The 22,150-nt window shown below is 41.5% G+C and overlaps 1 protein-coding gene across 1 annotated transcript in view; it reads left to right on the top strand.

The window, feature by feature from the left end:
• Positions 1–6,318: 6,318 nt before the first annotated feature.
• SLC26A3 (solute carrier family 26 member 3) overlaps positions 6,319–22,150 on the top strand; it is a gene marked incomplete at both ends in the record, with an annotated part of 31,864 nt that continues 16,032 nt past the window's right edge. The window contains 11 exons of the mRNA XM_082661716.1: positions 6,319–6,449; positions 7,050–7,189; positions 8,609–8,719; positions 8,973–9,145; positions 10,506–10,670; positions 12,079–12,231; positions 12,686–12,768; positions 16,907–17,054; positions 17,165–17,278; positions 17,385–17,462; positions 21,395–21,490. Coding sequence (XP_082517842.1) covers positions 6,319–6,449; positions 7,050–7,189; positions 8,609–8,719; positions 8,973–9,145; positions 10,506–10,670; positions 12,079–12,231; positions 12,686–12,768; positions 16,907–17,054; positions 17,165–17,278; positions 17,385–17,462; positions 21,395–21,490 — 1,392 coding nt within the window. The remainder of the gene's footprint in view (positions 6,450–7,049; positions 7,190–8,608; positions 8,720–8,972; positions 9,146–10,505; positions 10,671–12,078; positions 12,232–12,685; positions 12,769–16,906; positions 17,055–17,164; positions 17,279–17,384; positions 17,463–21,394; positions 21,491–22,150) is intronic.

Genomic DNA, 22,150 nt, shown 5'->3' with positions numbered 1-22,150 from the left:
CTTATGGGCATCCCCACATCAAAAGGCAGAGAAGAGTGTGGATTGGAGAGAATCATTTACAAGACCTGGCTTCTTGTCCTGGCCCTGTCGCTTGCTAGCTGTGAGACTTGGGAAGTCTTATATCTTTTCTGACCTCAATTTCCTGCTCTGTAAATTGGTGATAATAACGCCTACCTTCTCTGCCTACTTCACAGGATAACAGTCAAGAAAGAAAAGTGAAAGTGCTTAGGAAGATGCAAGGCCTTAGAGAAAGTCAAGGGATTCTCTTTATTATTTTGAGAGCCTTGTGCATCTGAGATTCCTTCCTATAGCACACCTTAACATTTCTCTAGCAGTTCAGTCTTTTGGCCAACAAAGTCTTCTGTTCCAGTATTTGGCCGCTAGCCTTTGAACATGATGTGTTCATCCCCCACTGCTTTCCCATCATCTCTTTCAAACTTACCTGTTCTTTAAGGTCTAACTCAAGACCCACAGTCCCTTGATGAAATCTTCCTCAACACCAACCCACACTCACATTCCTTCTGCTTACAATTTGTTATCCATACCAATCGTTTGGGGCCCTCCTTCTATGCAAGTAAACTTTGGAATTTAGGACTACATCATTTCTATATCTTTTGCTTATAGTTCAGTTTATTTCAACAGGCCTTTCTGAGTAATTACTATGGTACAGGTACTATGCAAAAGGGAAAAAATGATTAAGATTTAGACCTTGTCCTTGAGGAACTGAGTCTTATTGGAAAGAGAAACTTATCAACAAATAATGACAATACAGTACACTATGGGAGAGAAATACACACCAGGTGTGTACAATAAGGAAATGATTAACTCTTTTTAGGAGATTCCATGAAGGCTTTACAGCATTGTCTTAGGAGCAGGGTTCCTAACAAACAATAGGATGATAAACGCTTGTTGAAGGAACAAAGGAACAAATCAATGGTCAGGGACAGCTGAGTATTTTTAAGGATGAATTGGAATTTACCAGGTGTTGGAGGAGAACACAGATAAAGAAAACAATGCATGCAAAGGAATGAGGGGAGGGGGTGTTAAATATCATGGTTTGTTAAGAAACTGCTGTAATTATGAAGGAGGAGTGAAGAGTCTTGAGGTAGGCCAGAGCCAAGATATGCGGGGCCTTGTATACCATGCTAAGAAGCTTAGATAGGAGATGCTTTAACATGATGTTAAAATAAATGGGTGGGAATGGAAAAGCTCGAATTCTGGAGAAGTCCAGAATAAACACAAAATTATAGAAAAGATGGCGGCACTAACATTTTCAGACAGCTTCCAGCTGACTGTCATGTAAGGTCTACCCAGTTATTAAACTCCATCCTGAAACTATTATCTGTGCAATTAAAGCTAAGAAGTCTCTCCTTACATACCTCACTTTCAGTCTGGACAACAGTCCTACCAGGGAGGTAATGACATCCCCTTTCACCATGAGAAAAACTAAGGCTTGGAGCACTTGCCCATAGCAACACAACGAAGCAATGGCAAAGCAAGGATGTGAAGGCAGGTCTACTTAGCTGCCCAGTTCCCACTCTTTTCTGTTGCATCTCCCAACTCAGTTAGGTTTGACTGAGTTTTTCAGCAGATGGTCAAGAATAATAATTGCCAATAAAAAGAATTGTCAATAATAACTATAGTGCCTGAACTAAGATTAAGATAAAACTGAGTTAAGTTCCTAGAAGACCACTATAAATCTGTGTCACATACGCAAATTTCTTGAATAAGCAATACAAAATACCTGTTATGTTCTCGCCCACTATGGACACTGAGCTAGAGCTGTGTGAATCATCCATATTATTGTGGCAAAAAAAAACCTTTGGGACTCTTTGGAGATACTGCCCCACACCCTCAGGATTCTCATTCCAGTCCCACCACCTTTAATTGCCTTCTACGTCACCATATTCCCTCTTCAGGGGAAGACTCTGGCTTCAAAAGCAATCTGGAAGGGTTTGTGAGACGCTCATAGCTTTCCAAGGATCATGACTAAAGGGTGGAAGGAAAACAGCAGTGCTTTTTATGTTCTAAATGATAATGGACACATTTATTTCTCCCAAAGAGCTACCAGATTCAACTTCACCTCTATACCATAGCTTAATTAATTACCTTACTGTGTTTCCAAAGTGGCCGAAGCACACAAGAACCACAGCATTTAGCTAGAAAGTACAGCCTGCCCCACCTCTGACCCTTCTGACCTTTCTTCGTCAGGATCAGCCTCCGCCCCGAGCTCTCTTCACCCGCATCCTTCCCACTCATCCCCAGCCCAGTGACTCCTAACCACCGCTCTGTCCCTCTACGATTTTGATGCCATTATCTCCCCGCTTCCATTCAGCTTGACATCATCCAGAATGTGGATCTACGTGCCCTTGATTTCTGGTTTCTTTTTGGCTGCGGAGTGGGGTCCCTCTGAAGGTGCTCACCAGAGCCGTTAGTCTGCTTGTTCTCCCATCTCTCCCCCAGATGTAGCTATCAAGACACGGCTGTTTTTCCCATTGTCCAAGGACCAATTCGTGAAATAGGCCTGGCTTACCTCTGGTTTTCCACCGACTGGCACAGGGGTATTTTGAGGTCTGATGGAGGGGTAGAGTCACTGAGAGCCAACCTTGTGCCAGGGTGGTAGAGGTTACCTACCATGACTGGGGAGGGGCTGGGAAATATTCTGCACACCTGCTTCCCTCCTGGTTTCAAGTTACCACCAATTAAAGAAAAATACTAGCATTGCTTATGAGCATCTTGGTTCAAATTAGTTTCCCACAGAAGGGGCAGACCCCTGAAAGACTAGAACACTGAATGGATAAATGCTGAGACAGGCAAAGGTCATGGCCATCGACACTTCTCAGGGGAGTGGGGCAGGCAGAATGGAGGTGCCCAGGTAGCTGGAAGCCAGGTGGTGACACTCAGTGCTGTGCTGCAGGGTGCAGATGGGTGGAGCTCAGAGGGGTTAGGGGGATGGGTAATGCGCATGACTATCCCTAATTCCTAGAAGTATCAAAATGTTATTAATAAATCAGAATAGTTAAAATAGAAAAAACTGAACTTCAGGAATTAATCCCAGGACTAAATTTCTGCTCAGAAAAAAAGAAAAAAGCAGAGAAAGACAAACGTGTATGACTAAGTCACAGGACCAAGATATGTAGGTATATGTATGTATGTGCATGTGTCTATGTATGTAATTTATATGTAATAAAGGCCAAAACATTTAAAAGAACACATCATAGGAAAGGAAGCAAGACTGGAAATGTACACAAACAAAGCTTAAAGTTCAAAAATTATTAGGAGGAAAAGTGCCTGAGAATGAATTTCAATCCCCCAAAAGCCACTGATGCCCTAAGAAACCCAGAGAAAAATTTGAGGCATGAAGATAAAACAGAACATGAAAAGGTGTACATTAATGAGGGTGTAATATTTGAAAGTGGAATTCATTCTAGGAACCAAGAAAACGTTTTCCAAGAATTTCTGGGGAAAAGGTAACATGTTCAGGTTTTTTTTTTTTTTAAGTTAAGAAAAATCATGTTTGAATTCCTAACTAAAGTAGGTCATTCTCAAGAATCCCAGAAATGATGAACTGGAGAATGACATTAATTTATGAGTATCTGGAGCTTTTCTCAGCAGAGGCACCATTGGGGTGGTTGATTTAGTGGCTCAGATGGTTGGTTACATGTGGAATATTTTTTCTTAAAAGCTTTTTTTTTTTTTGCTGTGCCACATGGCACGTGGGATCTTAAGTTCCCTCTGCTTTGGAAGCATGGAGTCTTAACTACTGGGCCGCCAGGGAAGTCCCTGGTTACATGTGGAATATGAGGCAGTAGCTTTTGGGAGAAGTGATGGCAGCTAGGGGAAAACCACGAGATTGGAATGGTGGCCCTCAAGCTCTCTCATTCTAAATTCTGAAAAGATTTCTTAAGCCACCCTGACGCCGGCCCTCGAGCACTCCCCTTGTAGTCAGCGCTTGGGCATGAGGTGGTGGCATTTCCCAGGCTGTGGCAGGATGGCCAGGGCTCAGGCCTTTGATCCACTGAAGAGCCAGGGCATGGTCATCCTCAGGGAAGGAAGCTTCATAGAGATATAGTTATATCTGCCATCATTGTCACTGGCCAAAAAAATTAGACTGTGACTTAGCAGAGAGAAAATGTGCAGCAGAAAAGGAAGAAAAAAAAGCACTTTCAGGATTTTTCTTAAGGAAGAGAACTAATGAGTTTCCCTGAACAACTTGATGAAAATATGAGTAAAGTAACAAAATAGCAGCATCTTTTTTTTTTTTCTGTCCATGGCAGCATCTGCCAGAAATAGAATGCACAGTACCCGAGTCATCTTCATCCTAAATTGGCTAGGTTGGGGAATTCCCTGTCGGTCCAGTGGTTAGGACTCCATGCTTCCACTGATATGGGGGCCAGGGTTCAATCCCTGGCTGGGGAAATAAGATCCCGCAAGCTGCTCAGCACGGCCTAATAATAATAATAACGTTGGCTAGGTTGCATACCTCAAGGATTAAAGCTCTTCTTGAAGACAGCCTTTGCAAGAGACCTAAGGTGTCAAGAGTCACTAACGTGGGATAGATCTCGTGTAAACGTCCCAACCATATGGTTGGTAGTTGGCAAACAAGGACAAAAATCCTTGCTATGCACAGCAATGAGTAAGCCAAGCCCCACCTTCACGTACAAGTTCTTTTGATAATGGAAAGTACTATATAGTTAGTGGGATATAACACCTGGAATTGAGTGTGGAGAGGTGGGAGTGGGAATAGAAATGAGAAGCAAGGAGGACAAGCAGCTTGGGGTTGGAGGAGGCTCAGAAAGAATAGCAAAGGCGGCCTCACAGTCATAACAAGGTTCACGGGGTCTCAAATGCTGGAGGTCAAGCCAGAGGCTGGGGCAGAAACACCACACTGTGGTCAGAGAAGGTCAGTAGAAAGGACGTTGGAGGGAGCTAGGGAATGGGGTGGGGAAAGAAATGGGTGCCAAAGAGAGATCAGGTGGGGTCAGAAATTGAGGCCAGCATCTGATTCCTGGTTATAACTTGAGCTCTGCAAACATGCTAAAAATCCCTTGAGCTATGGAAAAGCACCATGTAACAAGGTACAATCTAGTTTGAGATAATTCAATTAATAACTATGATACAGAACCAAGATTAGTGGGCAAAATGCTAACAGTTAGTTGGAAGGTTCTTCAATTCTGTTCACACTGGACAAAAGAGAAGCTGCGCGTTGTAGAAGAAACAGCAAAGTCTGAAAACAGAAGTTGTATTTTTGACAGTGTACTAGCTGTATGACCTGAGGAAAAGATTCTTAGATTTTTATGGAGACTTTTATGTGCTATTTATTGTCTTCTCATTTGTAAGAAGATGACAAGAATAATAATAGTAATTGCCTCAAAGAATTGTGAGGGCTAAATGGATAATGTGCATAAAAAAACTTTTGCAAAACTGATCTTTTAACTGTAGTAAAAAGGATTGAGATAAGAACCAAGGAATTAACAATCTTGTGCAGAAAATGCAAATAGTTAGAATAAGAACTACCATTTAGTGAATGCTTGTCATGTGCTAGGTGCTTTGAAGCAATGCTAGATGCTGTGAAAACATTCTCATTTAATTTTCATCATCCCCTTGTAACGAGTATTATTATTCCAAGTATACAAATGAAGCTCAAAAAGGTTAAGTAAATTGAGTAGTTTCCTCAACTACAAATGATAAAACTCTATTTAATTCCCAGAAATAATAAGAAAATACCTTAAATGGGCAATATCCTTGAATTTCACAAATTAAAAACATTTTATAATGTATTACAAAAATTCTGATGGGTCAAATGGAACAGCCTTGACTAGAGTTAGGGGCAATGAATAGACTTTAAATCTAACCTGTCCCAGTACCTCCAGTGCCATAACTTTGGAAACATTGCTGAAAAAAAATTTTTTTAAATAAATTCCTTTCTTGAGATCTCGCTTTACAAGTCAAAAATGCACTCACTGGTTAGTAAACTGAGTCAATTTCTATTGCTTTTTGGCAATCTTTTAAAAATAAATCAATCAAAGCCCTTGTTTACTTACCCAGAGGAGCTGTGTCCAGCTTCTTGCAGTAAAAAGCGATTATCACAGTCGCAAAATACAATCTAGGTCCCTTAATCCAGCCTCTTTTGATCTCAAAAGGTGGTAACATTCAGTTCAGAGCTCACTCATCTGTAAATTGCATCACATTATCTCCGAGTTATTTAAGAAGCAAGCTCTGTTTGGTTTCAGGCATTTTTAACCTGCTAAAGGCAAGAAGGGTTTGCCACATAGTTCCAAAGGTCTTCCACTTACCACAACGGTCAGAGAAAGCACAATGATTGAACCCATCGGGAATCAGTACGTCGTGGCCAGGCCAGTGTATTCCACAAAGGCTTTTGACAAAGAACATAAGAAGAAACACAGACATCATAAGACACTTCTGGATCATCTCAAAACGTGGTTCCGGTAAGATATTTTTTTAAGGTACTGGCATTAGGAGTAAATGAAGCACTTTCTCTGAAATTTTTAAGCTTCCAAGCTCTTCTTTCGGCTATTAGCCCACAGTCTCCAAAGTTGTTTTTTTTTTTTCAAACAGATATTTATAATTGGCTACTTATTAAAGATTTAAAATGTTTCTCTTTTCAAATATTTTCCCCCCTCTCCAAAGTCTTTTTATCTTTGGTTTCCAAACCTCCCACTTCCTGCCAGGGCTAGAAAAGTAGTCTCTGAAATTGAACATCAATCTTGGCTCTCCACACAATCTCTCCATACCAGAGAACTGATAGATGAGGACAGAGGAAAATTCTCCATCAAAGTGTTGTAAAGTCAAGCTGAGGATGACAGATAATTTCTATTGTGGCTAAAGAAAAGCAACATTTTTCTTAAAACAAAAAATCCTTTGGTGGTGGTCAATCCTTTGGGGGCAGTTGATATGGGTAAGGAGGTGAATGTTAGTGAGAAAGTTAGTGAAATGATAATATTATCTTTACCAATTTTCCATGTACAATAGGTACTAAACTTAAAATTGGATATTAATAACTGAACGGTGGCTTTCAATGTTTTCAGCTGTTCTGCACAAAAGGCCAAGAGAATTGCCCTCTCTTTGTTCCCCATAGCATCTTGGTTGCCAGCGTACCGCATAAAGGAATGGCTCCTCAGTGACATTGTTTCTGGAATCAGCACAGGGCTGGTGGCTGTACTGCAAGGTAACTTTTTTTTTTTTTGAGATATAATTCATGTATCATAAAATTCACCTTTTTTTTTTTTTTTTTTTTTGCGGTACGCGGGCCTCTCACTGTTGTGGCCTCTCCCGTTGCGGAGCACAGGCTGCGGACGCGCAGGTTCAGCGGCCATGGCTCACGGGCCCCGCCACTGCCCGGCATGTGGGATCTGGCCAGACCGGGGCACGAACCTGCGTCCCCTGCATCGGCAGGCGGACTCTCAACCACTGCGCCACCAGGGAAGCCCAAATTCACTCTTTTAATGTGCACAATTCAGTGTTTTTTGTGTATTCACGAGGTTGTGCAACTATCACCACTAACTGCAAGACATTTTCACTACAACCATCCCCCAAAATCTCTTGCAATCACTTCCCATCCCCTCTCCATCCATCCCTCGGCAACAACTTTCTGTCTCAATGGATTTACCTATTCTGAGCATTTCATGCAAACAGAGTCACAGAATATGTCGTCTTTTGTGTCTGATTTCTTTCACTTAGCATAACGTTTGCAAGTTTCATCCATGATGTACAGGTACTTCATTCCGTTTTATGGATGAATAATATTCTGCTGTATAGATATACCACATTTTGTCCATTCATGAGCTGATGGACATTTGGGTTGTTTCCATGCTGTGGCTTTTATGAATAATACTATTATGAACACTTGTACACAAGTTTTTGTGTGAACATGTTTCATTTCTCTTGGGTATATACCTAGGAGTGTAATTGCTGTGTCATATAATAACCCACTAGCAATGGTGAGGGTTCAAATTTCTCCACATCCTTGTGAACGCTTGTTATTGTCTGCCTTTGTTATTTTAGCTATCCTAGTGAACATGAAATGGACTCTCTTTGTGGTTTTGATTTGCATTCTCCCAATGATTAATGACGTTGAGCATCTTTTCATGTCCTTACTGACCATTTGTACATCTTTGGAGAAATGTCTGTGTAAATCTTTTGCACATTTTAAAATTAGGTTATGTGTCTTTTTATTGTTGAATTGCAAAAGTTAATTATATAATTCTGGATAATAGACCCTTATCCAAGATACGATTTGCAAATCATTTCTCCCTTTCTGTAGGTTGTCATTTCACTTTTTTGATAGTATCCTTTGAAGAACACATTTTTACATTTTGATGGGGCCCTGTTTATCTGTTTTTAATTTGGTTGCTTATGCTATAGGTGTCACTTCTAAGAAACCCATGCCTGATCCAAGGTCACGAAGGTTTACACCTAAGTTTTCTTCTGAGAGTTTTATAGCTTTAGCTCTTACATTTACATCGTTGATACATTTGAGTTAATAAAATAATTTTTAAGGTACAATCTTAAATACTTGAAGAGCCTAATGAAAACTTCTATGATCCCTTTGCATGAAATAAGGACACTGATGCTTGTGTATTTACAGGTTTAGCATTTGCTCTGCTGGTCACCATCCCCCCAAGCTATGGGTTGTATGCAGCCTTTTTCCCAGTCATAATCTACTTTTTCTTGGGCACTTCTAGACACATATCAGTGGGTAAGTGAACTCCTGGGCTAACTGATCCTTACATTGCTTTTCTTTATGAATGCCATTAGCCACGCATTGTATCAATTCCAAATTGTGCAGAATCCAGGAGAGGAGTCATAGTTTCTTGTAAGAATTAGGACTGGGGCTTGGGGAAGTAGACCAGAACTCCAGACAGCAGTCTCTTCATATGCTACATTATGGCTGAAAGACAACTGTGCTATAGGGAGACATAATGACTACAACTCGCCCTCTCTTTTATTAGGTCCATTTCCAGTTCTCAGTATGATGGTGGGAGCAGTAGTTGTGAGATTAACCCCAATAGCCGATACAGCTGATCCGACAGTCACTAATAGCTCAGTGGCTAATGAGTCATCACTAGATGATCATAAGGTGATGGTGGCTGCAACGGTCACAATTCTTTCTGGAATCATCCAGGTGAGTACTCTGTCACAGAATCTACGCTCCCCAATTTATGTGTCCTGACTGGTACACATCTTTGTGGTTTCTCTCCTTCCTGCCACCCCTCCCGACTCTTCCTGTTAGTTTACATGCCTCCTTCAATAGCCCATTGGAAATAATTTAAGAGTCACCTACCACAGCCAGAAGTGAAAGGGCAGGTCTACTTTGCAAAGATGATTGAACATGGGTCTAGAGAGAAGGAAAAAATAAGAGTGGGGAGGCACATGTGGTGACAGGTGAAATGCTGAATTCAATAATATACCTGGGAATTTATATATTCACTAAACAGAACTCTATGCAATAGAGAAACTGGCAGCTTGGGCACTTTTTTCTTTCTAATTCCTCATTGACTACAGTCTATTTCGAAGGGATGGGCGCTTAGTGCTTTGAATTGTCCATGTCAAAGATTTGGAGAAAGCTGAAAAGGATTATGGAAGGGTTTAAAGCCTCACTCCCAAGCCACACCCCTGTCACCATGCCTGGATTATGAAAATGTCCCTATCCTCAAGATGTTAGATAGTGAAAATGTCAGACTCCTCAAGATGTTGCCTAAGTTTATGGCTAATGATATTATTAGTTAAGACCATTCCTTAAAGAAAAAAAGAGTCAATTCAAACCAAGACGTAAGTGGTGGGTCTTCTTGACCAACAATGGGGTCAGTTCAACAATGGAGTCCGAGTGCATCTCTGATCCTAGTGCATTTGCAAACTCACAGCTCAGTTTGCATTCCGGGGTCAGGAGTGGAGAGGTAGGCCAAGCATCTATCCATTTACTTTCTTGCAAAATCCTGAAGCTTTGGGGGAATGAACCACTTTTGCCCTCATTTAAAATCAAGCACTTTTGATGTCATGAGCAGTTACGTATTTCCTAACAAAAATCAAGCAACTTGTTTGAGGGAATCTGAATGGATGTTCACCCATGCATGCGACAGCAGCTGTAAAGGGTAACTGAAAATTCCCTGGGAAAATTTATGAGGGCTAATGCTAGATAAGATTCTGCTATGAAAGGTTTATGGGTGAGTCTCCTAAAGATACCGCACCTTCAAAAGAGGAAAGAGAAGAAACCTGTTAGTTCTTGGGAGTATACTGGACTGATGTGCTATTTGAACACCATGTAACATTCCACCTTGGGGTGGGGGGTGTTGGGATGGGGGAGGGAAGCAGAGGGTGGTACCTTGCATGGGAGGTTTTCCAGGAGGCAACAACACTTGCTTCTTCAAGACACAGGGGTGGAGGCTGACCTCCACATTTTGCATCATTACAGTAGCTGATCCTTCAGTCTGCCGAGGTGTTCTCTGAATCTACACTAACAAAGGCTCTGCTCTCTCTCTTTGCAGTTGCTCATGGGGGTTCTGCAGCTGGGCTTCGTGGTGATTTATCTGTCCGAATCCTTAATCAGTGGCTTCACCACAGCTGCCGCTGTTCACGTTTTGGTTTCCCAGCTCAAATTTATTCTTCAGCTGACAGTCCCAGCACATGCTGATCCATTTTCAATTTTCAAAGTAAGTATTCCTTTTGCTTAAAAAATATGGAAATACACAAAATTCACTATCATGTTTCCAGGAGAACTTTCCTTTCGTGCCTTTGCTGCAGGACTTACCTATAACTTCCAAGAAATCAACGGGCTGTGAAATGTATTCACAGTAAAAAAAAAGTGGCAAGGAGAACAACCCTGAAAATCTACCACAGCTACCATATACCACATCAGCTGATGTGAATAACAGAAATTAACTACCACTTCTCTTAGATTTGAGTCTTCAGTATTTTTAAAAAGAAAAAACATCGATGCCCATTATTAAAAGTTTGTCCCAAGTTTTAAAATCTTTCTCAAAATCTTATTTTGGAAGAAATGTGCTGATTGAGTGGAAGTGCTTCCCTATTTCTAAAAAGCAGGTCTTGTTCTTTTAGAATTGAAGTTCTGCCTCTTATGCATCCCTGTTTATAAAACAAAAGGAAATTGGCCAATATGTAAATAGAACAGTGGTTCTTTCTTCTCTCCTCTAAAGGATGTTCTGTAGAACAGAGAGCATTCTTAGTGCCTCTGAATTTATGTATTTTTGTCCTCATTCTTTGTTCCTTTCTGAGGCTAGCTACAGGTTTGTCTCTTTTATCTTTTCAAAAATCCAGCTTTTAGTTCCATCGATCTTTTCTATTGTCTTTTTAGTCTGTGTTTCATTTCTTTCCACTCTGATCTTTGTTATTTCCTTCCTTTTACTGACTTTGGGCTTGTTAGTGCTTCTGTCAAGACAGTCTTTGGGAATCAGAGACAAACTCCCTCCAAATTGGAACCAGCCCTCTCTCACTCCCATCCAGAGCTATTCCAGAAGTGGAGTCTTTTGGGAACCATTTGGGATCCAGTTTGGACCTGCTTGAGCTGTCTGGATCCCACAGATACGGCACCCAACTGGCTTAGAGAACTGCACAGCTAGCCAGGAAACTAGTTTCCAAAAGTGACAGACAGAGTCAACGAAGAAATATGAGGGGTCTGAACATTAAAACAAAAAAGGCAGGAATTAAGGGGATACATGCTAAGAAAAACTATCAGAGGTCAAAGGTTATTCCCTGGACAGAGCAGTAGTGTTGATTGTGAAATAAAAAAGACGGCAACGACACCTAAGAGCAGAAGAGACCAGTTATAAAAATGTGAAAAACGTGCAAGAAAATTCAACACTAGACGAAGAGCATCCCTAAACCAGTGTGGTGACGATGCTGTGCTGACTTACCCTTCTCATATCTCCATGCTAGTCTCTACAATTACTCGTGGCTAACACAAGCAGAACAAGGAATTGCTATCAATCTGTCAGTCGTTTCACGTCTATGTTTATTTTTATCTATTTGGAATTAATTAAGTGTTATATCCAAATTACACATTAATGTAGCACTTGGATGTTTTTTACTTTTATACTCTAGGTACTAACTTCCATATTCTCACAAATAGAGAAGACTAATATTGCAGACCTTGTGACATCCTTGGTTATCCTGTTGGTGGTATTTGTGGTTAAAGAAATAAATCAGCGCTACAAAGCCAAACTTCCAGTGCCCATTCCAATTGAACTCATCATGGTAACTGATCGTCCCAAGACTTTCTTTCATAATTCGTTAGTCTTGTGTTTTTATGTCTAAAGCCCTTCACCGTCTGTAGATCAAGAGGCTTTAGTGGGACCGGTGACCTCTCTGCAGTTTCTGGGTATCATATTTAGTATGGTTTTCTCTTTATTCAGAATTTAATAACTTGCTTTGATGACTTGGGGTTTATTCTTTCCATGTAAGACAAGGATGGGGCAGAGAGCAGACCTCTGAGAATCCTAGTGAGAGACCCATTGGAATGGAGCTGTGGTTCTCAGCTTTGGTGGCACATTAGAATTGCCTCGGGACTTTTCAAAAAGTAGCCAAACCTGAGCTGAGATTCTTATTCAATAAGTCAAGGGGTGGCTTTTGGCAATGGTATTTTTTTTTTCAAAGCAAGACTCTTAGTTACATCTCCCATTTCTAACTTGGGCAATTTGCAACTTTGCAGACTGTGATCGCAACAGCTGTGTCATATGGCTTTGACTTCAAAAACAGGTTTAACGTGGCCGTGGTTGGGGAGATGGAAAGTGGGTAAGTGTCTCTCTTATTATGGCATCTCCAAGCTCTAATTAGAGAGTAAGCAGTAGTGACGAACGACTTCAAGCTGAAATGCATGAATCGAGCTCAGAACCCTCCCTGTATCTGGCATCCATCATGCACCCAGGAGGAGGGCTCACTACTCTCCTTCTAGGAGGGAGTCACAAAGGACATAGGGTGTGCAGTTCTTAACATCAGAAAGTTTCTCTGTGCGGAAGAACTCACAAACCAGAAGGGGCTCACACGCAAGAAAAGTGAGATAGTGAAAACAGAAAAATAGGCAAAGTAAACTTGCTCCTCTCCTTAAAAGGAACCGAGGGAAACCAGATTTCCTTGGCCATAAATTACTATAAACAATACGTAATGTTTTGTTTGAGGTTACTGGAGCCAAGTTCCAACAGTTCAAAGGAGACACTGAAGGAATACCTGCCACACGCTGCTTGAGCAATCCAGATGGGCACACTCTGTCCTCTCTGAAGATCAAATTCAAGACAAGCCCAGAGCAACTCTTAGCGCTGCAGAAGGATGGGAGGCGCAGCTTGTACAAGGAATTTGAAAACGTATTCCATTGCATTTATTGGATTGAGGAGGGAGATCCAGTTTTGTGCTCTTTCCTCTCTCTGCCCTCTGGCCATAGCATCAATTTCTTTCAACTTGCTTACCCCTAGGAAAGGTGGTATTCCTGTAAAAAAACAAAAACAAAAAAACCCTCCCTCCCTCCCCATGCTTAGGAGTATTTGAGAATTATTCCAGGAATCAGCATGTATATGCATTGCATTGTTGACTTAAAACTAACTAAATTCTATTAAAAGCAAATATATAGGGCTTCCCTGGTGGTGCAGTGGTTGAGGGTCTGCCTGCTGATGCAGGGGACATGGGTTCGTGCCCCGGTCCGGGAAGATCCCACATGCCGCGGAGTGGCTGGGCCCGTGAGCCATGGCCGCTGAGCCTGCGTGTCCGGAGCCTGTGCTCTGCAACGGGAGAGGCCACAACAGTGAGAGGCCCGCGTACCGCAAAAAAAAAAAAAAAGCAAATATATATTTTTAAGCAAAAAATATTTTTATCATCAGATAAAATTGTGTTACCACTTGTAATATTTGGATCACAAATATCACTTTTAACTTAAATGGGAGAAATTAGGCTGAAGCTGAAAGACTATTTCTAGTGTTTCTCTCCACTCTGCAACTTTCAAGTGATTATGCTTTTTTTTTTTTTTTGCGGTACGCGGGCCTCTCACTGCTGTGGCCTTTCCCGTTGCGGAGCACAGGCTCCGGACGCGCAGGCTCAGCGGCCATGGCTCACGGGCCCAGCCGCTCCGCGGCATGTGGGACCTTCCCGGACCAGGGCACGAACTCTTGTCCCCTGCATCAGCAAGTGGACTCTCAACCACTGCGCCACCAGGGAAGCCCGATTATGCTTTATTTAAACATCTTGGGAGACACAAACTAGATAGATAAGTAGATACAAAATTAAAGAGGATCTTGCCAGAAAGGTTTTGAAATAAAAGGTAAGGACACTGAGTTACAATCTTAGAGACATTACTTAGTAAATATACTTTAAATGTCAATGGACCTCCTTCCATAGTGTGTGTGGGTGGGGAAAGGGGTAACTCACATTTATAGGTCTTTACACTCTACAGAGAGGCAGTGTAGCCCAGTAAGCAAACTCATGCTTTCTAGAGGCAGAGTGCCTAGGATTTACTTCAGACTCACTTCCTCATCTTGGGCAAATAAACTCTGTGCCTTAATGTCTTTGGCTGTAAAAATGGGGCTAAAAATAGCATAGGTTATTACATAGGGTTCTCGTAAGGATTAAGTGAGTTAATATGTGTGATGTCCTGAAGTGCCTGGCCTATTGTAAGTGTTCAAACTGCATTACTGCTGTTCCTAATTTAGCACCTAAATTAGGTACTAGGCACTTTACACGCTTTTTTTAAAATTAATTGATTTATTTATTTTATTTTTGGCTGTGTTGGGTCTTTGTTGCTGCGCCTGGGCTTTCTCTAGCTGCAGCAAACGGGTGCTAATCTTCTTTGCAGTGTGCGGGCTTCTCATTGCGGTGGCTTCTCTTGTTGCGGAGCACGGGCTTTTACGCACGCAGGCTCAGTAGTTGTGGCTCGCGGGCTCTAGAGTGTGGGCTTCAGTACTTGTGGCGCACGGGCTTAGTTGCTCCGCAGCATGTGGGATCTTCTCGGACCAGGGCGCGAACCAGTGTCCCCTGCATTGGCAGGCAGATTCTTAACCACTGTGCCACCAGGGAAGCCCCTACATGCTTTTTACAGTCCCATTTTTTCTGAGTGATAATCGAGTGAGCATTTTAGATTTCTGATGATTGCAAATAGAAGATAACTGGAAGGTAACGATTGCTAATTATTGCTAATCTGTTATTAATGAATATGACACCTTAGAAGTGACTTTGTGAAGCTACATACACTGAATGCAAATAACTTGGCTGAAGGAAAGAGATCATTGAAATAGTAAAGGAAACACAAAGGATATATTCAGATTCCAGAGGGACCCTGTAATAGTAGCTTACAGGTACTTTGTACTTTACAGTGTGTCAACAGTAGTCACATTCATTATTTATTTGACCCTCCCACAAAAATTATGAAGAAAAGAGAACAAGTGTTATTATCATCACTTTACAAATGAGGAACCTGGGTAAGTAGCAGAGCCAGGAAATGAATCAAGTTTTCAGACTGTAAATCTCCATCACACCACTCTGCCTATGGTGATTAGAGGCTAGAAAAAAAGAATGATAGCAGGCTTCTGGTTATTTTGGTATAAAATGCAGATTATAATTGTACCACTGGTTTTAGATTATATATAATATTCCAAGCTAACTTTCTGATTTATGAAAGCTGCAGAATATGAAATAATAGTACTTCTTCAAAATTAGAGCTAAAAATTTATTAACATTCACAAAACATGAGTAGCAATTAAAAAAGAGTTGAATGGACCCAATTAACTTACCTCCAATAAGTTTTAGGTCAGAAACAGATGTTTATAGGAGCTGAGCATTTTAGTAAATTGATGTTGACTTTGGGATATTTGGACTTTATAATGCAATTAGTAAATATTATTTAACTGCTCTAAGTTCATGAGACACAGGCACAGGAGTATCCTCTGTGACGTGAATGTTTCCCTGACACTATCTCACTTTAAATGGAAACCCGCCCTCCGTCAGGGCCACAGTTGGCTCTAGAAGTTCTGTGGAGTGCGGGGCAGAGTCTACGCCCATCTGTTTGCTAAGGGTTTTCCATGAAAGGTTATCATTTTCAATGAAGGGAAGAATTTCTTGCTTTCCTTCTCTCAGAATTGTGTTTGCTCAAAGAGCCTTCATCCATGGATAGCTATTGGAGGCATAATGAGTGATACCTTGCAACCCAATGTAACAATACAAGTGGATCTGAGACATTTTGCACAAAGCTTATATTGATCTAAGTGTACACTATAGTGTGGCTATGCTAAAATCATATCAGATTTATCACTATCACTGGACTAGATTTACACTCATATCAAATACAGGCGGCATTGCTTTTCAACAGTAAGATAACAGATTCCAAGGCTTTCAGTGGTGCTAAATTCTTGCTAGTCATACTCCAAAGGCACAACTCAGCCTAGATTGCATTCATTCATTCGCTGACTTGCCCAACAATTACTGACCACCTGATATATGCTGTGAAGGACCATTGTTGGTCCTGGTCATAGAATAATGAACAAGTTACAGTCCCTGCTCTGGGTCTGGATGGAGAGTTGGGGGAGAGAGGGGCAGGGATGGAAACAGGAGGCATCAAGAACTGGGGAAGCGTAGAGAATCTTGCCTAACCCTGACCTTGGGGGTGAGAGAAGACCTTCTGGAGGGAAGGATAGGGATGAGGGGAATGGTTCAGGGAAAGGCAACAGCAAATTAGAAGCTGTCAAGGTGAGAGATGATGGGTGATGAGAAACAAAGAAAGCTTGGTATAGCTGGAGTATAAATTCTGGGAAAATGGTAGTAATTAAGCAAGATGTGGAGGAGGGGTAATTGGGACCTTGCTAAGGAATTTGCACTTTTCCTGAGAACAAATGGATACCGTGGAAGGTTTATAAGCAGGATGGTGGCATTCTGACTTGTTTAATTTCAATTTCAGGTTTCAGGCCCCTATCACACCTAATGTGCAGACTTTCCGAGATACCATCGGAGACTGCTTTGGCATTGCCATTGTTGGCTTTGCAGTGGCCTTCTCTGTGGCCAGCGTCTATTCCCTCAAATACGATTATCCCATTGACGGCAATCAGGTAAGTATAAACCGATGCTGGGTCTAATTAGGCAACTTTATATACTATTCTGCATGCATAATATCAATGGTGCCGCATCTAAGGAAGATTCTTCCTTGTTCTCCCATCAGGAGTTAATCGCCTTGGGAGTGAGTAACATATTCGGTGGATCGTTCAGAGGATTTGCAGCAAGTACAGCCCTCTCCAGATCAGGGGTCCAGGAGAGTACAGGAGGCAAAACTCAGGTACTGGAGGATCTTTGCTGTGAGGGTCGTCCTAGCTTGAGTCACTGGGGATGCGGATCCGGGGAGGAAAGTTGAGTCTGTGATGAGAATGTTCTCATCTTCACAGGTTGCTGGCCTTTTCTCTGCTGTCATCGTGCTGATTGTCATCCTAGCCATTGGATTTCTCCTGGAGCCTCTGCAAAAGGTAGCACTCCTCTCTCGGACTGACATCTCTCTCCTTTGGGTGATGAATCAAGGACCCTGGTTCTTAAACTGAGGAAGCACAAACTAAACTAGGGAAAATGAGTATCTACAAACTCTCAGGTCCTCTTCTTAGCCAATACTCTATGGGCCAAAACTATTTCTTTTTCTCCTGGCACTATCTTATGAATGTTAAGAATGCAAATATCCAACAGCTCTACCCTTGCAACTCATACTCTGCCTTATCAACTCTCCTCTTCAACCGCTATGTTTGTAGTCCCAGATATAATTAATGTTTACATAGGAAGGCATCCTGGCACTGCAGCTTCGATATGGATTGACTAAAGTGAAGATTTTCTTAAAGGTTGAGGTCATCAGGGCCTCTATCAAATTCAGAGAATGGTGCTATCATCCACACAACCTGTTCTTAGGAATACGCCCTGCAGCTCCCAGAGTTTGGTTTGACTCCAAGACCAAAGCTGTCAGATTGCTGGATGGGAGCCAACAGCTAGACTTTGACCTTGTACCTTCACCTCATGCTCCTCTCTCCATCTCTCCTGAACTGTAATTTTTGAGGGCGTAGTTTAATGCTTTGTCCACCGTGGCAGCATCCAGGTTACAAAAATAACAGCAGGCCCTAGAAAATACAGGATCTGTAGGAAACCAGATGATGGTCAATACCTTGTTCTTTGTGGTGTTAATTTGACTTTGAGGGAGTACGGGGGCACTGGCTCTAGTCCTGTAGATGTACTTCTAAGTGGCTCTGCCGCTTATTACCTGTGTGTTTTGGGCAGATTACTTAACCTCTCTGAACCTCAAGTTGCCCATTTGTAAAATAGGGAGGGAAATAGTCCCCACCTCACAGAGTTGTTGCAAAAATTGAATGAAATAATGCACGTGAAATATTTAGCCCAGGGTGCGGCACATGATAAACACTTAATAAATAATAGCCTTTTTTTACATTTTAGTTATTTTTGGCTGCGTTGGGTCTTCGTTGCAGTGCAGGGGCTTTCTCTAGTTGTGGTGAGCAGGGGCTATTCTTTGTTGTGGTGCGTGGGCTTCTCCTTGCATGGGCTTCTTCTTGTGGTGGCTTCTCTTGTTGTGGAGCATGGGATCTAGGCACGTGGGCTTCAGTAGTTGTGGCATACGGGCTCAGTAGTTGTGGCTCGCAGGCTCTAGAGCGCAGGCTCAGTAGTTGTGGCGCACAGGCCTAGTTGCTCCGCGGCATGTGGGATCTTCCCGGTCCAAAGATCGTACCCTTGTTCCCCTCATTGGCAGGCAGATTCCTATCCACTGTGCCACCAGGGAAGTCCCAATGCTAGCCTTTATTATAAAGATTATTATTGTTGTTATTCTTATTCTACAAACATTCTATTCTACCTCTGACTACAAAGGACATAGAGATAGGACACAGCCCACCAAAGTCTGTTGGTTGTTATCTAGGCCTTTTCCCTTGTTGATTAGTAGCTGGAACATGAGTTTTGTCCAAGGTTTCTGGAGTCCCAGTGCAGTTATCCCGAATGTGGCCAAGCAGTGCACAGTACTCTTTGCTAAAATTGTGCGTTCTTCCTATGCTAACCTACTGATTTCCAGAGGAATGGCATAAAATGGGTCAAAAAGTCACCATCAAAGAAATAATGTGTGTAAGAATGTATATCTCAATAAAAATAAATGCACACACAGCTCCCCGAAATAGAGAATTCTGCCCTGTGTGCTTCCTCCCATGTGTATCCCTGGGCTCTACCTCACCCACTTCAATTGGGAGAAACTAAAAAAACAATTGCCGTTTAAAATCCTATCTCTTTCGTGAATAAACCACACCAGTGACACTGTCCAGGATGCTAATCAAAGGCCCTACTTTGTAAAGGAACCATGTGACAATTCCTTCTTGGACCATTGTGTCTGTAATGTTTTTGTTTCATCTGAATAACTGGTCTACTTCTTTTTATCATATAAGGACAAAATAACCCTTCATGATAGCTAAGAATGAACGTCCCTTGAGCGCTTACTAAGCATCAGCAGAGTTCTAAGCATTTTGTTTACAATTAATCCCTTATATCAATTACAGTATGGATACCTGGTTCCTGGTAAAATGATTCCCCTTTTCCTGTCTATGGCTTCTCAGGGCTCTGTAATCTTTATTTTTCTTTAAAGGCTCTATTGTGTATGTATTTCACTGTAAATGTTTCAATTTTTTTTTAATTTTTAAAAAAATTTAAATTGAAGTATAGTTAATTTATAACGTTGTATTAGTTTCAAGTGTACAGCAAAGTGATTCGGTTATACATATATATGCTGTTTACCCATTTTCAAGTTGTTTTTCCATGGAATACTGACCAGGTGGTAAATAATGCCTAATGAAAAGAAAAAATATGTCTCTTCTGCAGGTGGTACTTGACGTGTTTTATAGTAAAGTCCCCCAAAGCAGCAGGCTTATTGTACAGAGTACTGTGAACCTTTCACGCAGCTACCATGGCAGGGGGGCAGGGCAACTACATAGCTACACTACAATATCAAAACGAGTACATTGACATCGGTACAGTACTGTTAACCAGATTACAGACTTTATCCAGTTTCCCCCATTTTTTAACTGGTGTGCATTTGTGTGTAATTTCCTTTTTAAAGTCACTTAAGACAATATTTAGTTTTCTAAACAACCACCTGTATTCTCACAGTGAGTAAATGAACTAGTCAGGCATTAAATTATAAACATAACTTGTGAAAATAAAAAATGTCTAGATCAGTTAAACTATATTTGAGATAGGAAAACACCAACTGTGTTTGGTTTTTCTTTGTACATTTCTTTTATGGTGTGAAAGTAGTCAGTATACAAATTCCATAGTCCATTCAGAATCGAACAGCTGAATTGGGGGCAGGGGTTGGGGGCCTGTTCCTACCATTGTGTTAAAACCCAAATAAGGAAGAGAGGGTGCCATTCAGCATTTTTCACCTTAATTATCATCATTCCTGCAAGACAAATTATCTCATTTTGGCATGCCAGGAAACAAAAACTTGAGCTTAGCTGACCACCCAGACCCCTCTTCGTGACTCTACTGTTCAGCAGTATCACCATCAGGCTTCTTAAAGGAGGCTGTGTTACTGCCTCTTCCACTCACTAGTTCACCCACTCATTCGCTGAATAATTATGAAGCCCCTCCCACGTGCATTTACCACAGTACGTTCTGGGGATCTAGTAGGGAACAAGACAGATAGGGTTCACACTGTCCCAGAGAGTCGGCGTCAAATCTTTGCGAACCTCTTTGTGATCTTCGGCTTCCTCATACTAAATGACATGATCACTGATCATCATCCAAGGTTTGAATTCTGATTCCAAGACCCCAAGCTCCCCAAGTTCCTTTTTTTTTAAAAGATATTTTTGATGGGGACCATTTTTAAAGTCTTTATTGAATTCGTTACAATATTGCTTATGTTTTACGTTTCGGATTTTTGGCCGCGAGACATGATCTTATCTCCCCGACCAGGGATGGAACCCGCGCCCCCTGCATTGGAAGGCAAAGTCTTAACCACTGGACCACCAGGGAAGTCCCCCCAAGTTTTATTTTTAAACAAAGAGCAACCCCCTCTCCCTACCTACAGTAAATAGACATACACTAGACCACCTCTGCTTGGGAAGAATTTCTTTTGCTCATAGGTCTTCAGATCTGCCTTTCTCTGACCCAAGGTACAGGCGAGTAAATGCTATCAGATCATCTATGGCATGTCCCTGTCACTGTGGTGGGGACAAAATCATGGCTGGGGACAGCTCACAGTCCTGGGTCTGGTGTATCGTGCATGGCATTGCACACCAGAAAAGGGTGTATCCTTTGATAGGCCTTGAGGCCCTGGAAAGGACTCACTTATTTACAACCTTCACCTTTGCTTCTCTATGGTTATTGGATTATCTCAAAGTACATCTGCTCTTTATGTTTTTCACAGTCTGTCCTGGCAGCTTTAGCCCTTGGAAACTTGAAAGGAATGCTGATGCAGTTCACAGAAATACGAAGATTGTGGCGAAAGGATAAGTATGATTGTGTAAGTAGAGGCGATGGTATTTGAGAGAGAGGAATCAGAATGACATTTTAATGCTGATGTAAAATGCATATTTATATTGCAAACAAAGTGAAATTTTGTTTCTATCTGTCTGTTTAAATAACCTGAGTTTGTTTTATTTGCTATCCTGAAACTACATACTCTAATGATTATTCTCTGGGATTTTAATGTAAAAGGATGAGCTACTTACAAGTAGGCAATGGTCCATGAAACACAAGGAGAGAACTTCTTAGATCTGTTCTAAAACTTCTTGAAGTCACCTCTAACACCACAGAAACTCTCTGAATCTTAGGGTATGCATTGCTTCTGTTCTTCATTACATCATATGTTAGTTTCCAGAGAATCTGTGAAGAAAAATTCTGAACGTTCCTTTTGGAAACACTCTATAAAGGCTCCCCTCTCTCAGCATGCCTTACAATGAGAAGCCCATGTCTCTAATTATATCAGGGTCAAAGTCTGTGGTGTAAAAAGGCTTGTTAACATAGCTTATGGTACTTAACAAGCATAAAGTAATAAACCACACTTGGTTTAGTTTTGCTGCTAATAGATCAGTGTTAGGGATTTTAACACTTTTTTGGCATGCTAGGAGTCTGGTAGAGACAGTAGCCTTTAATTAAATCAGAGGACCAAAAGTAAGAGATT

Source organism: Grampus griseus, assembly GCF_964374135.1.
Source record: "Grampus griseus genome assembly, chromosome: 9".
NCBI classification, from domain to species: Eukaryota; Metazoa; Chordata; class Mammalia; order Artiodactyla; family Delphinidae; genus Grampus; species Grampus griseus.
Note: the sequence above shows the minus strand (reverse complement) of the source record. Positions and strands in the feature narration are given on the sequence as shown.